Source organism: Stegodyphus dumicola, chromosome 5, assembly GCF_044657685.1.
Source record: "Stegodyphus dumicola isolate Sdum_Otavi_A_Nest chromosome 5, ASM4465768v1".
Classification (NCBI taxonomy): domain Eukaryota; kingdom Metazoa; phylum Arthropoda; class Arachnida; order Araneae; family Eresidae; genus Stegodyphus; species Stegodyphus dumicola.
Genome location: NC_140772.1, coordinates 29,471,714 through 29,487,745, shown reverse-complemented (window position 1 = coordinate 29,487,745; position 16,032 = coordinate 29,471,714). Strand labels below are relative to the sequence as shown.

The window sequence follows — 16,032 nt, the reverse complement described above, 5'->3', positions numbered from 1 at the left end:
AGTATTAGCAAAATTGGGTGCCAGGCAAACTAAAACTGGATTTAGTCTTGTGAAAACAGCTAACTCACCTTAGCTGATATGTGAGAATACGACAATCTCGACTCGTTATCATGGGTAGAATAAGATTTCGAGAAGCCGTTAGGTATTACTCTGCTTCCTTTATGTGAGTCTTGGAGTTGTCCGTCATTCAGTACGAAGCTATGGCTGGTGCTTCCTGATTTGCTCATGAGGCAGTTATGCACATTAGTTTTGGGCGTGCTGCGCCCGCTGTTCCAAGACAGTGTTTCCCAATCTGTTTCAGGTGGTGGCTGTTTCACAAGAGCTGGCAAAACTGCTGGAGCGTCCGAGTGTCGATGCATGGATGATGAAGGTGTGGCCAGAATATCTCGCCGTCGAAAGTAAAAAAGGATAATCACTAGTGCTCCGATAATGACCACGACACAGATGACAGCTGATGCAGCTATCACGATTTTGTCTAGTGACAGTATCCTGCTGTCATCACCTAGAAATACAAAAGAGGATATTAGTAAAGATATATATGCCACATAAAAATTTTATCTTTAAGATACTTATATCGTTTGGGTTGATATTTTCCGTCGCTCGCGCCGATATTTGATTGTCGATATTTTGCGTTATATTCGTATTAAAGAATTTTGACGTTATTTAGATATCGTCTTAATATAATGTTGTCGTAATATTAAACATGTATATTTCCCCAATGATAGCTCATTTATATCATAATCAGAGAGGTAGTTCGAAAGTATCGCATGCAGTCTTCAGATGTAGATTTTTGCTGAAAAAGCCAATGTTAGCTGGAAAATCCTGTGATATTAGAGTGACTTTTCCTATGAATGTGTGCGAGTATTTACGGATAGTCTGAAACTTGCTTCTATAGCAGTAGTTTGTATTTTTATCAACATTTGAAAAGTTTCATAGCTAACTCACGGAGCATGATGTTTCCGAATATAAACTTCCTAAAGTTTATTCATATAATGTACATTAAAAGGGTAACGAAAAAAAAAAATGCTGCAAAGAAAATTGTATAATTATTTAACATTTGCCTTCAGTAATTATGCGAAATGTTTACACCAAAGTACCCCCCTTTTTTTTGTTTTGTTCATATGTTTTGTTTCCGAATATAAACTTCCTAAAGTTTATTCATATAATGTACATTAAAAGGGTAACGAAAAAAAAAAATGCTGCAAAGAAAATTGTATAATTATTTAACATTTGCCTTCAGTAATTATGCGAAATGTTTACACCAAAGTACCCCCCTTTTTTTTGTTTTGTTCATATGTTTTGTTTCTGTTCTGCGCCCATTTAGGTGAAGTTAAAACACAAGTCAAATGGAAAAATGTTTGAAGATAGCGTATTTCCCTACATTTCAGATTCAGGTTGCGTAATACTAGGATTAAGAGACTGTAAGACTATCCGTAAGCGATAGTAGATAAGAGACTATCCGTAAGCGATAGCCGGTAATTAAGGTTATTGAATTGTGCTGTGAGTATAGTTCAGCTAGATGGCTAGAAGAGTATAAAATGCTAGTTCATTGATCGTCAAGAAGATTCTGTATTTACACTCTACAGTGGATTATGATTCCACAACTGAACAAACTGTGAAGCGTCCTCGAACCGCATGTTAATGCTCGATGATGATTCCCCAGAGATCAAGTAGTCTGGACCTACTATGGCTGAGTGACTTACCAGTGGTTAAGACCGCTGAATACTGGGAGTACGTGCCGGGTTCGATCACAGGTGGTGGTGTGGTGGTGTATTTAATTATGGCAAAGCACACTAGGGCTATCTGCCTAAGGGGAGGGATGCCTTCGTGGAGGACTTTCTAAGGGAAACTGGCTCGTATACACGTTACACATGGGGAAAACCACGAAAACACCCATGCAGCCAGCCCGTTCGCGGGATTCGAACCTCGGACCGAACTACCAGTGTTCAGCGACTACCGCTCGGCTGCTGGTGGGCTCGATCACAGGTGAACGGGGTAGTTTTGTGGTTGGTTGTCATGGTTTTCCTATGTGTAGTGTAAATGTTAATTAGTTTCTCTTTGAAAATCATCCATGAAGGAAAATCATCCATTTGAAAAACCATCCTTTTCTTAGGCTGATAGCCCTCCTATGCCTTGCCATATTCAGATACCCACAAGTATCCTGGGCTTTCACAGTTGAAGGTCTTTTGATATCCAGGACTCAAACGCACATCTATCACGCTCATCTAACTAGAGTAGCTATCTCAATTTTTGTCCCAATATATCGCCCTCTGTTTTTCTATGCGCTTCTGCGCCTATTTTAAAATTTACATCAAAGCCTTAGATCATCATTTTCAAAAACTAAGTAAATATTTTTATTAATTAAGATGTGATGCAGCATCATGATCTGTGATCTATGCCAAAAAGATCTGAAATGCTATAAAAGTGGACAGATGATGTATTAAATATTAACGTAACTTTCCTTTCACTTTTTCCTACTTGGTCGTGGTATAATACTACTGTATTAAAATTAATACATATTATGTATTCATATTAATTTGCACAATATTATAGATGGAGAACTTTATTCAATGAGGTGCGATCTTTATTTTGTTTGAAATTTTTTTGATGTATTCTATTTTTCTCTGTTCTCATTTTTTATCGCATTTATCTATAATATGAATAGTATATTTTTTTTTTCATTAATTCGAACATAACTAATCCTCAAATTCTGGCATTAAACTCTGTTATTTTAGATAAGCGTAGAAATGTTCAGCGTTGCACTGGGTATTTGTCATTTCTTTGCGACAATTTTTTGAGTAGTACCTACCTTTCAGTTCTCTGCATTGTCTAGAAGGTATGCTGTCAACTTTGATGGTGGAAGGTTCTTCGTAGTCAATGACACACACCACAAGACACTGACTGAGTGGCAAATGCTCGAGTTGTAGTTGGCGCCTCTCGCTTGGAACAGGCACAATTCTTTTTAAATCGCGACTGCCGAACATACGGATTAAAACCTGCACAGAAAAAGCAAATCCATTTAGGTAACTGTTAAAATTGTAAAACTATTAACATCTAATCACGCACCACTTACGGTGGCCCAAACAATTGAAAATACACCTTACTTTTACTTGATAAATCTAACTTTCAACGTAACTAATACATTACCAAGAAGCGAAAACACATTTTTATTTTTACACATAACAATTAATTTAATTGAAAATAAAAATAAAGAACAATCAACAAAAAAATCGTTAAATGAAAAATTTCAGAAGCATTTTAAATAAACATAGGCAGATTTTTGTCTAAAAAGTTTAGAATACACCAATAAAAAGGGTACTTTTCCGTTTTGCCGGCTCAAACGATAAAGTCGCCAAGAATGGTACAACTGATGCCAAACGGAATATCTTCGCTGGTAACCTTTTACGCCTCATTTCCAAAACAAGTCGCAGCCATTTCTTATCAGATTGATTGTTTGTTTCAATACTGGCATACAGTTACATAGAATTTTTACAAGATAGTTAAATTTTATGCCCTAAAACCATTCGCGGTAATTAAGTCAATTAGAGTACAATCCCACCGCTTACCTGAAAATAAAGAAAAGGCAAAATTAAGGGTTAAATTCATCAATTCTAATGACAATGCACTAGCGAAGTAAAGCACTGCGATTTTATATAATTGCTGAGTAAGCTATTCGTACGAATTGAAATAATTCTTGCATTTAAACTTGTATTCCAAATTAAGATTTAACTTTAAATTAATGTAGATAATTACTGAAATAGATTTGTGTAGCGTAGTTTACGTGATATGAGATAACTTAGGGTCACGTGATACGAATCGGCGAATCAGGATGTTGAACCTTGAAAGCATAATAAATTCTTAAATTAATGCCTTTTTACAAATTTATTGTCTTTATTTATTGGCTTTTTATAAAATTTTAAACCACATTAAAATGTTTATGCCTTCAAAATAAAAAATTCTTAGAACTAACGTTTGTTAACATTTTTTATGTGTATACTGTATGTTGTCGCCAACAAAGTCTGCTTGGCGAGATTTGCGCCGGCAAAACGGAAAAGTACCAAAATATGTTTAACTACCACTACGTTTTTTCTACATACACTTCTATTTTAATAAACTGTTGCATAATCTTACCTTAAACCTTTTCACTTTTGTGATGAAGTTTGTTATATGAATTTAAAGCTTCATTTTTAAATAGAAAATTACTCCTCGAAGAGAAACAGTATTGACGTAAGAAAATTCGTATTAAGATTATATATAAAAAAAAAAATAAAATCGTACCGTGAAATAGCTAAAATTATTGGTAGAAGTGACGTGTGTGTCTAGAAAATCACTGGCAATTTAAAAAATGCTGGATTGATTGAAAATAAAAATGGAAGAGGAAGGAAAGGTATTTTGAGTGATGTCAGCAAAAGGAAAATTTTAAAAGATATCAATATTGATCCTAAAGTAAGTGCAGTCAAACTTGCTACAGAAACTTCTCAAATCATTGGCAAAAGTGTTAAGTGCTGAAATTGTGCGAAATGTAATTAGATAAGCTGGATATAAAAGTAGAGTTGCTGGAAAGAAACTATTCATCAGCTTGGCAAAATCAGAAAAAGCATTTGGTGTTTGCAAAAGCTCATCAATTGAAGAAGAATAACTTTAGAAGAAAGTTATATTCGCAGATGAAAGTAAATTCAACATTTTCGGCAGTGACGGCCGTCGCACCGTTTGGGGAAAGCTCAACATCGCTTTGGATCCAAAAATTTTACGCACTACAGTTAAATATGGTGGTGGCTTCGTAATGGTTTGGGGTTGTATGGCTTCTAGGGTAGGAAATTTAGTTTTTATAAATGGCATTATGAATCATATGGTTTTCTTGGGTATATTCCACAATAATGTAAAAGAAAGTGCAAGAAAGTTACGTTTAGATGGAAATCCGTATCCCAGCACGACAATACCCCAAACACACGGCACATAATGTCAAAATGTGGTGTCCCTTTTCATTGTTAATAGCAGTTACACACACCACCACAGTCATCAGACATCAAACATCAATGTCGGTCCCAAAACACAAAATTAAAAACAAAGTGCATTTAAAACAAGTGTTGCAAGAAGGGATAAAATATCTTCCGATAACGTCTAAAAATTGGTCGAATCGGTACCACCACGTTTAGAAGAGAGTGCAAAAGCCAAAGAACGCGCAACAAAATTTTCCGACAGTAAGCAAAACATATAAATTAAGCCTGAAAGATGAAAATAAACAACAAATTAATTCAGAAAATTCTGCAGAAGATAAAAATACCAAAAAGTATTTGTTAGTATCACTTATATTTTTGCCATTGCACGTGGCTGTACAAAAACGGAAAAATCCATACTGGAAAATAATCGTCGAACAATGGACTGTCGGAGGTATTTGTCGCGAAGCAAGCATACGTTTTTTGAAAGTAATTGAAAATAGAATTGCAAACACGTTAATGGATAATTATAATGAGTGGCCATCAGGTGACTAACATTTACGGGTTGTTCGAAGGAAAATTCTGCGCTACAGTAAATAAAGATTACTAATGTCTGCCAAATGTCGAATTCTAAGATCGCCGAACATTGGTAATTCGACGAGGGTTCAAATCCTGGCGAACGCGCTAACTGTTTGGAAATTTTCGTAGTTTTCCTATGTGAAACATGAATATAAGTACTGTTTTCATAGAACGTGTTACAGTTATAAGTACTGTTTCATAGAACATCCATCCCTTTATAGAGATGGCCCTGACACGTACTGCCATAATCCAATGCAATCTTAACGCTAACCAAGATATGACTGAAGATGTTTTATTTTAAAGAAGTTTCTTGGCGGCAAATAATGTGTGCTGGGATAGCCGTTAAGTATCAGTATTTCTCATTATTTGAAAATAATAACAACAAAACTGATTTTGATTTCTTGTGTCAGTAATGGATTTGCACATTTTGCTATGCAGATACACAAGTTTTCGGCACCTTTCTAGTATTTAATAGGAATTTAAAAATTTTGTATTATTATTAGCCAAGGCCTTTCAGTTTGTTTTGGGGGGTGAGGAAGGGTAGAAGAAGAAAAATCGGATCAGCACTCTTAAGATGATTTTATATCATATTTACAGAGAAATACTCTGAGGCTTTTCTCACCTGATAGCCCAAGATCGGTTCTGTTGTGGATTCCCATTCCAGAACTAGCGTTGAATCCCTTTTATAAGCGTGCTTGATACGGATAGATTTGTTTTCCTTTTTTCTAACACTGGATGTTCCACTGCGCACCGGAAGATCTTCGATTGGCGTCGTGTCAGCTTTGGTATCAGCTTGGAAAAGAAATAAAATAAATACATGGCAGAAAAAAATTGCAACTTCTTATCTGATGAAGCTTATAAGAATGATAAAAAGGATTTGAAACACATTTCTGTCTGTTTTATCGTTAATAATTGAATAGAAATCAAAATGATAATATCGGTAAAATTAGAATATATTTTAACGTCAAATATGAACAGCTCGTAATAGGACTGGTCTTTAATAATTTTTTATACATAGCTGGTATAAAATTTGGAGTGCATACAGTAGCGACGAAAAATTTACCAGAATGATAAACAGTTTTTAAACTGTGGTAACGGTTGGTAATATTGTTGGTTGTGAAATGTTTAGTAAATTCTGAAGTACTTAACCCCGTAATCTACAATGACGTATACGGCATAGCCCGCGTAGGTCGGGCCAAACCTAACTTTCACTGGCATAGCCCGCGTACGGTGATCGGGCCAGAAGTGAATATTACGTGGAATATTTGATACGCAATTACAGTCTGATGCAATAATTGTGGTAGACGCAAGTATTACAAAATGTTTATTTATACAAAACTCCAAAATACAAAATTGGTAATTTGTAACGGTATGATATACTTCAAAGCATTCTGATACTACATGTAACGGAACTTTACACTTTTTACACTCGTGTTTTATGTGGATTTTCTCGTACTTGATCTGCATGCTGATTCGTTTCGGTTACAATATTGTTCCTAAATATGTCATCAAATATTAGATTAAATATATCAAATTCTCCTCTACTTCCTCCTAATTGACATAAGGCTTCCTCTCTTATGCCAGGAGTCATCGTATAGTCCCAGATTTTTGGACTATTTCTTATTTCTTTCCAAAGCCAGGACTCTGGTAGTTGATTGTCATCGGATGTATCATCAATAACTATTCACCTGTACTTTCTTCGAAAATTACATAATTCGTCATGTTTACGATTGCCCGGATTAGCGTGTTATACAAGTCGTGCAAATGTCCCGAACGCTGCGCGAGCTTGTATACAATTTCGGCCCTTCATCTTCGAATCTAAATCGTAGGTTAAGGGGTTAATCTCTCTCTCTCTCTTTTTTTTTTTTTTTTCTTTTTCTTTTCCTCTGTTTCTCATTTTAAATAAAAATGCGAAATTTTAGGTAACTCCAATCCTCAATGAGCCCTTTTAGTTTTAGCAAAGAATGATGTAAGTTAGCTGCTAATTCTTGAGACAAACTGGATTGGCTGTTTTATAATATATGCCAGCCCCCCCCCAAAAAGAAAACTCCAGTTTTAAATATAAATTGAATAGATCTGAAGTTATGCTTCTTACCTTTTGTTGTACCTGTTATATCGACATGTGTGTCCAAGGTTACAATTTGTACAATGTTATCTGCTGTATCTTTGACGTTATTTGACCCATCTTCGAATCCGACATTTAGTCTCTTAGGTCTCTTAGTCGGGTGGCGTTGTGTCTCATTATCGCATATCATATCCGATGGGAGCAACTGGAAGAAATTCCGTTTCCTGAGGTGTTCTGGGCTTCCGCAGAATTGAGGATTGCGTTCTCGGCTGGTAACTTGCAAGTCACGGGCCTGCACCCATTCCGCAATCCAGCGGATGCGGCAATCGCATTGCAGCGCCGAACCTAAATTATTTGAAGAAGAATAGAAAATTAGAACGTTTAAACACTATTCTTGCTCTTCTGAACAATTGTAAACAACCTAACAAACAGTAGACAAACTGCTCCGAAACTATCTTATTAAAATAATTAATAGGTACAGATACCAATAATAAATGCGTAACAGGTAAGGGATAAAATTTACAGATCTTTATATTTCTCTAATGGCTTTCTGAATTCAATAGTAAAAAATAATGATCTCTTCCCCTTGACTATAAATTCACGAACATCGTCTAGGTTCTGATTCAGAGCAGTTCTAGGTTCATCGTCTAGGTTCTGATCCAGAGCAGTTCTAGGTTCATCGTCTAGGTTCTGATTCAGAACAGTTCTAGGTTCATCGTCTAGGTTCTGATTCAGAGCAGTTCTAGGTTCATCGTCTAGGTTCTGATTCAGAGCAGTTCTAGGTTCATCGTCGAGGTTCTGATTCAGAGCAGTTCTAGGTTCATCGTCGAGGTTCTGATTCAGAGCAGTTCTAGGTTCATCGTCGAGGTTCTGATTCAGAGCAGTTCTAGGTTCATCGTCTAGGTTCTGATTCAGAATAAATAACAACACAAATAATATTCAAGAAGCAACCGTAAATCTTTATTTCTAAGGCCATGCACCAAGAAATGAGTGAATGCGTGCCATCACCATTAAAACATCAGTTATAGTTTCATTTCTCCCCTTAAACTCTATTGTTAATGCTATTAAATGCTTACCTCCTAAGCTAAGTCCTCTTAATGTAGAGTTGAGATGCAGAAAAGCTTGAACTGGTATGGTGGGTAGAGGATTACCATCCAGAGCCAACAGTGTCAAATATTTATTTCTTTTGAAAGCATCGTGTGGGAGTATTGTTATTCCGTTGAAGCCCAGATCCAAAACCTTTGAAAGTATGAAAAAAAAATTGTTAATCTAAATTTTTTAAGTTATAAAATAGTTAAAAGGAAGATTATCTTCATATTAAAAACACTTATATTTTAGTTTTCAGATGCCATATTTTTTAATAGTATTTGAATTAATTCACTCATGATTAACCTCATGTATTGACTAAATCGAACTTTTGCTGCAACTATTAGGCAATCATAACGAAAGGTATAAAGATCTAAAATCTGTCGAGCTTTTGTGGTTTTCAATACATTTGAATTCGAAATATTGTTTATTAATTATTACTAAATATTACTCTGTGTGCCAAAATGTTGTAAAATGACTTTTAATATAGGGGTATGCTAAAATGTAAATGTACTTACACCAACATTTTCTCTTACATGTTAAGTTTTCTTTGGATTAGCACTAAAATTTTGAAACAGAAAAATGTCGTATTTAGCAAGCGTATATATAAGTTTTTTTGATAAAATATTAAGCATCTTTTTAATTTTTTTATTTTATAATTCGTTTAAATGTGCATTTTTATGTGCATACACATTTCTGCAGCGTACGTTTTTAATTTCTTTAAAGACCTGCCTTTTTTTCAAGTGACCTTTTATAGAAGGTAGCATTTTTATTTCAGTTTTCTATTTCTAGATGTTTCTGTTATTAATTTTATAATTATTAGTGTAACACAAAAGAATGAAAGCAAATAAACATTATTTTTAGAATTCATAAATTTAATTAATTGCTAAACGTTAACTAATTAATTTCGCATGAATATTTGAACTCTAAGAACCTTATTGGGAAAGTATAAATAATTTGAGAAAACTGAGTGTGTTGTCTTAATTGATAAGATTGCATCTAATAATCTGTGCTCGGTTTCTTGCTATTTTCAACGTTATTTTCTAAAATATCTTTAAAGGACATGTTGATGTATTGCTTCCGTGCGAGATCATTAATACGGCTTTAAGTTTGCAATTAATGTCGAAATTGCAACTTCCATTTATAGAGCAATCTTGGAAATGTTAAATATACAGTTATAAAAGAAAAAAAGGACTTGATTGCTATATTATACTTTGTCGTAAATCGTTCTTAGTCTTTATGTCAAAATAATTAGAAAATGTCCAAGTTTTAATTGTAGGGACAGACGAAGTTAACATTCACATGATTAGAAGTTTTGCTTAATAGTTAACCAGTCATTTCGAATGAAGGCAGCAACCGTAAAACCCGTGGTAGAAGAATTTTAATCTGTTATAAGTGTTCACATTAACCACTTGCGCTACGATTAAACGTCACGGTTGCGGTGCCGTGTGCTATAATCTAACAAGCGGTAAAGTGTCTCATTTACGCCGCTTCGCGTCTGCGAGTGCAATCCAGAGCTGTAACTCGAGAAATAAACTGTTTGAAATTAATCATTTCTTGACTTATTTAATCACTTCGGACGAATGGTAATATATTTCGCAGAGAAAAACCTTTTTAATTAACAACGAACTTATTTATTTAGCATTTTAAAAATTACAAAAAGAATAACATTCCGTGAGTTATCAAGCTCAAAGCAATATATAAAAAACATAACTGTTGCCACAAAAAATCTACATTATTAAATTATTGTGTATTAACTGAGTTCGTGCATGTTCCTAAACATAAACAATCTCGTTGTTAGGCGACGTGTGCACCACGTTATTTTCATTTTTGCGATAAATGCCTATCGACGTGGTGTTCACGTCACTCGTGGTTTGAGACAAAAGCGTCTCGACGTGCGTGGCACGTCTTTTTAGCGCAAATGGTTAATTCTTTGCTAAAAGATGAGACTTAGCCAATTATTTTAAAATGCATCATTTGTTGCTTTTGTTAGGATCATGTCAGACAGGATCCAATGTATGTCAAAGGAAACAGAGGTACCTGCAGGGCAATCAGTGGAACCCATTCGAAAATTTACTAATTTACCAAAAAAAAAAAAAAAAATCGAGCTTTTATGTTTATAAATTGTCAATTTGCTTGGAATACTTTTTCTTTTAAAAATTCTTAAGATTAGGTCCATCTTTTCGATGGTTTATGATTTCATTTGGTGTGTTTGAAATTATAGAGAAAGAGGGAAAAATATTAAAAAAATACATTTGTGGGAACTCACTCTTATTTCCGACAGCATCTCGATTGCTTTCATTGGGTATTCACTGAGCATATTGTTCAAGAGGGACACTGTACTCAAAGTGGCATTCACCCCCATAAAAGCTTTTTCGTCGACGTCCTTTATCTTGTTCCTCTCCAAGTTAATCGCCGTTAGCGACTGCATTTCAGACAAGAACTCGGGTTCTAGTGCCTCGATCTTATTCTGTGCGAGATCGAGAAATGCCAACACTTTCAGCCTCTGGATGGCTTTTGGCATTGCCGTCAATTCACAGGCCTGCAGGTTCAAGTTCTTAACTGTTCCTTCCAGCCCGCGGAAGGCAAAGTCGGATATATTCAGGCGATTATCAGAGAGTTTTAGCGTCGTCAGTGGTAAGCCTATAGGAAGAGATATTATTAGAGGATTAATGAACTTCCTGATATAAAAAGGGGAGGAGAAGGTTGAAAGAGTGATGAAAAATGAATAAACTTGATTATGATCCAGGAAAGGTTGGGGGGGGGAATTATAGCTGAAGGTATTTTATTACGATCCTAACGCTGAAATGTGTCCCTGTAGATTGTAGCTTTAACCTCGGTACGTAAAGAGTTGCAGCTTTTTGGTCATTTATTGAAATTCTCGTCGAATATTTGCGAAGAAAGCAGACCAGCTAAACTGTAGTCGTGATTTTCATTGCCAGATCTATTGAAATTCATAACTTCGATTTAAATTAACAAAATTCGGATGCTTGCAGTTTTTTTTATTTGTAAAACAATTATGGTTTTAGACGGAACAATTTAAAGACGAACTGACGAGTGCAGTATTTTTTACCGTATGTTAATTGCTACATTTTCTAATTTTTTATTAAGAGAAACAGAATTCTCTTTAAAGCAAATAAAACAGCTCTCGTTCGCTTTTCCTTTAAATCGATGTTGTTTCAGTGTTGCTGGTTAAAAGTTATCGGAATTAAGTTGTGTTGCATTTTCTGTGAAAGATGATTTCGCATAAAAATCTCGGAATATTCCATCGAACTTATTCATTTTTGAACACGTCAGTTACTTTACTATTAATAATGTTTTTCCAGCATAACGTGCTATTGATATTTTAATGAAAAGCAAAGCAACAATAATTCTTTTAGCTTCCTCCTCCCAAAAAAATCCGGGCTTGCTTCGGATTGGTTCTTAAAAAGATTTGAATTTTCCTTCATCAGGAAAGAACGTCGTAGTGTTAATAAAGTATTTACTATTATAAGTGTTTGATATAATATTACAAAGACATGCATATATAGGGAAATGCGATTGTTCTTTTATATGCTATTTTAAGTGTAAATTAAAACTTCAGTTTTTAATCGGCCTAAAAATAGTTTAATATGTAAGATATAGAAGAGTGGAATGGCGAATTGGTTCGGTTAAGGGAAATTCTAAGATGCAAGTTTACATCTTATGCTATATTAGTTATGTAAGCATAAAAGTTGTGGGTTCATCTGGTAGTAATTAAAAACTACTAAAACAAAATGTCTGCTTTTGCCTTTTTTACTCATAATTTGAAGCTGGAAAGTAATGTGAAAATATCGGCAATGACTTGAATTCTGGCAACAGCAATAGATGAAGCGGGTGGGAAATTGATAATTTTTTTTAAACAATTTAAGTATAAAGAATAAAGATAGGACCCTCAAATCCCACAAATCTTGAAACTGGTACGGGATTTGAAAACTCGAATTTTCGCATTTTTTGTCATTCGAAATTTTCTAATCCTAACCTAAGGAACCTTTGACATTTTGTGTAAAATCTAGAAAGAAAATTAATGTTAATTTTAATTTTATAATAAAAATAATTACTGAAACAAGAATGGGACTGTTGAAATTTCAGAAGTACTTGAATTTTGCTGTGGTCTCCATCTCCTTTTATATCATATCACCTCTTAAAATAAACAAGCTTTCTAATCTACTTAAATTTTTGGAAAAAAAATTTTTTTTTCCATATTATTGTTTATCTATTTTAACTTTTGATGTTTTGTACCTCTATACAGTTATTTTGATCTAAATAGAATTGGAAGAATTGTCAAATATTTTAAGTGCTTCTCATTTTTTAAAAATTGTATTGAAAAAATTAATTTCAATATTCAGTTGGTTTAATTACGTTCTTCATTTACTAAATTTCGATTATATCGTAACAAATATATGTGAAATATATGTGAATGTTTAAAAACTGTCTTTCATTAAAGGCAAATTTCAGGTTTTGTTGTAATGGAAAACTCTAAATATTAAGTAAAAGTCTCTTCTCATCTCATTATTCGTATATGAATGATTAGGAAGATTTAAGAACTTTGAGAACTTTTAAAATTTGAATTTTAAGAAATTTAGCATTCGTCTTGCCTCTCAACAATAACAATAATAATAAGATAAATGGAACCAGAATTATTTTAATATTACCAGATATTGGGATTACCTTTGAATGCATCGTTGGGCACATCTCGTATCAAGTTGTGGGACAAGTCCAGGAACTGAAGCGACGTCAGGTTTCCCATAGCTTCAGTGGGAACCTCCCTGATGAGATTATCCTGCAGATTTAGGCTACTCAAGCTTTCTTCTAGCCCTCTGAAAGCTTCGACTTCTACGTCTCTAATTTTGCTTTTGGACAGGTGCAAGCTTTGAATTTTAAGATCGTCGAAGATTCCATTCTGAAGGATTTCGATGGTGCTGTTGCTAATGTATAGAAGGTCTATGGGAATGTTCTTGACAGATGACTTTAAGGTTTGTACTAGCTTTGTGAAGTTAACTGGACTGCACTGAATTGATAGTCGCTGGCTGTTGCTGTAGGCGCAAACACAGTCCGTATGTAGGTCGACCAATTCACGCGACCATGGGCATTGACTGCTGACCAGCAGCAGTAATGACCAGAAGCATAATCCTAACAGGACCCATTCCATATCTGCTTTTCGTTTTGGAGGTAAGCTGTACATGATGAGGTGGTATGTTTCACTCTGTTAAAGATAAAGAAAAAAAGTTACAAAAATATTTTCAATAATTAAGTTTTTAAATGACTTCATACATTAAGTATTTGACCTGAAGTCATCGCCTTTAACTGACGCTGCGTAGCGTGACTTCTCGCATCCTAAAGAACGACTAATAATCGCAATAATGAAAATGAATTTAATACGTAGCCTATATGATTGAGGATTCACCGGTTACTGTTTCTCAAAGTTACGCTTATTTATTGCAGAACGATGACAAAATTATTATCACAAACCATCAAAATAAAATAAAACTCTTGAATGGGAAATTCAGAAGTAGAAAAATGCATTAGATAATAGCAGTGATAGAAGATGATGTTGTAGTTTTTGGGAGTTGTTTTTTTATCCATTCCAGCACATAATCCGAAATGTATAAATATTATGCAGTAAAAACTTTTTTTCCCGTTTAATATTGCTTTCAGATTAAACGTAATTTTGAGTTAAGCGTGGTTGCTGTTCCCGTTATTACCCCAGTAAATCGGGATCAGACTATATTGTAAGGGATTTATTGCACCTTGTTGGTACATAACGAGCTACCACTGTATTGCATTTTGTATTGGATAGCAAGATTTACAGTTGGTAATTATTGATGAATGGATATTTTAAGAGCTATGAACATGACATATCAGTGTAAAACTCTGAGCTGTTAGCCATTCATGAATTACGGGAAAATATCGAGCTCTAGTTTATCATTCCTTTTGATGACATTCAGATTTACTTTTGGATTATGCCACTTGATGTATACAAAGGCTGTTCGTGCATATAATGAAAATCGCATTTTAAACGATTTTCGTTGTATTTAAAGAAATATTTTATAAATTTTTATGTTTTAAATGTTTCATTTGATAACCCGTATTCTTCGCTATCTTTCTACACCGTAATTTCCGAGACAAAAGTAGTGTCGGAAGAGGTATTTTATTCCGTTCCTCTTGAACAGCTTTCCAAAGTCCAAGAAGATCCAAAGTCCGCTTTTCAAAAGTCCAAGAAGTTCCAAAGTCCGCTTTTCAAAAGTCCAAAAGCGCAAAAATCCATTTGTGATACATCAGGAGATTTACTAGGGATATCAGTGGAGGGTATGCATGGGCCTTGATACTGGTTTCTTATTCCTCTTTTTCCAGGAAATTAACAGCGGATTTTGACGTGCGGCTGCTTGCTTTGTCTTGATGCAGTTTGATGGTACTGTGGGTAAAGAGAATGCATTTCATATTTGAGAACTTGTTATAAAATATATTCTTGATAATATATGGAGTTGATCTTAACATTTTTGTCCACTCTCATTATTTTTAATTTGCCGTTATACGAAAAACCAGCAACAATCATAAATCCCTTTGAAAAACTTTCTCTGGATTCTTTGAATCGTTTTAACGTGGATGCAGTTAATCGATACGGGAATGCAGTCAATCAATAAATATCTAACGATATTAATATAATTTTTGTTGTTGTGAATATCTAACAATATTTAATAGCAGTTTATTGTTTGTTCCAGAAAGAATATTTAATATGTAATGTTAATAAGTCTGATGTGTCTTCATCAGATTTTTTTTTTGTTCTGTTATGTTATAGGCTGTTAATTCTAATCCTTTAATTAATGAATTGAGAGCTTTGTTAGGAGTTTAAGTTCTCTTTTTATTTTATTGTTACAAACCGAAACAGCAAAGTAGTGGATTATAGTAATGGCTATGGAAGTTAAGCTTTATCCTGAATGCATTAAACAGTGAATAATGCATTTTTTTATGTTTCTAATCTTTGCAAGATGTGTGTCAGTAATATTTTCATGTGGAGGGACAGGATCATTTAAAGCAATGAACCTAATTTTAAATCAATATATTGTGCTTTAAAGGCATATCATTCGTAAATTTTTATGAGAAAAACAACTGGAACGTGTGTACGTTTTGATTGTAAGGTAGCCGTTTTGTTTACGGAGTACCTTTGTAATAAAATTACAGTTATCTCCACATCATCGAAATGAAAACTTTAAATAGATAAGTGAAGAAAAGAAAAAGTGTGAGAGTGAGAAGAGACTAAGAGTGAGAAGGAGACTTGTACGGGTTTGACAGAGATTTAGATAAGGGGTAAAGACAAAGACGAGAACGAGCGAGGTAACTTTCGTT

The 16,032-nt window shown here is 34.3% G+C and overlaps 2 protein-coding genes across 3 annotated transcripts in view; one reads left to right on the top strand and one right to left on the bottom strand.

Moving 5' to 3' along the window:
• The window catches only part of Rab3GAP1 (RAB3 GTPase activating protein subunit 1), a 391,448-nt gene that overhangs the window by 89,247 nt on the left and 286,169 nt on the right, over nt 1–16,032 (top strand). The window lies entirely within an intron of this gene.
• Nucleotides 1–16,032, bottom strand: part of haf (leucine-rich repeat and fibronectin type-III domain-containing protein hattifattener) — a 97,456-nt gene that overhangs the window by 4,128 nt on the left and 77,296 nt on the right. Inside the window, exons 2-8 of the mRNA XM_035364512.2 lie at nt 13,357–13,891; nt 10,937–11,310; nt 8,658–8,820; nt 7,612–7,926; nt 6,139–6,308; nt 2,810–2,996; nt 69–502 (exon numbers count right to left, since the gene is read on the bottom strand). Coding sequence (XP_035220403.1) covers nt 69–502; nt 2,810–2,996; nt 6,139–6,308; nt 7,612–7,926; nt 8,658–8,820; nt 10,937–11,310; nt 13,357–13,870 — 2,157 coding nt within the window. The 5' untranslated portion in view covers nt 13,871–13,891. The remainder of the gene's footprint in view (nt 1–68; nt 503–2,809; nt 2,997–6,138; nt 6,309–7,611; nt 7,927–8,657; nt 8,821–10,936; nt 11,311–13,356; nt 13,892–16,032) is intronic.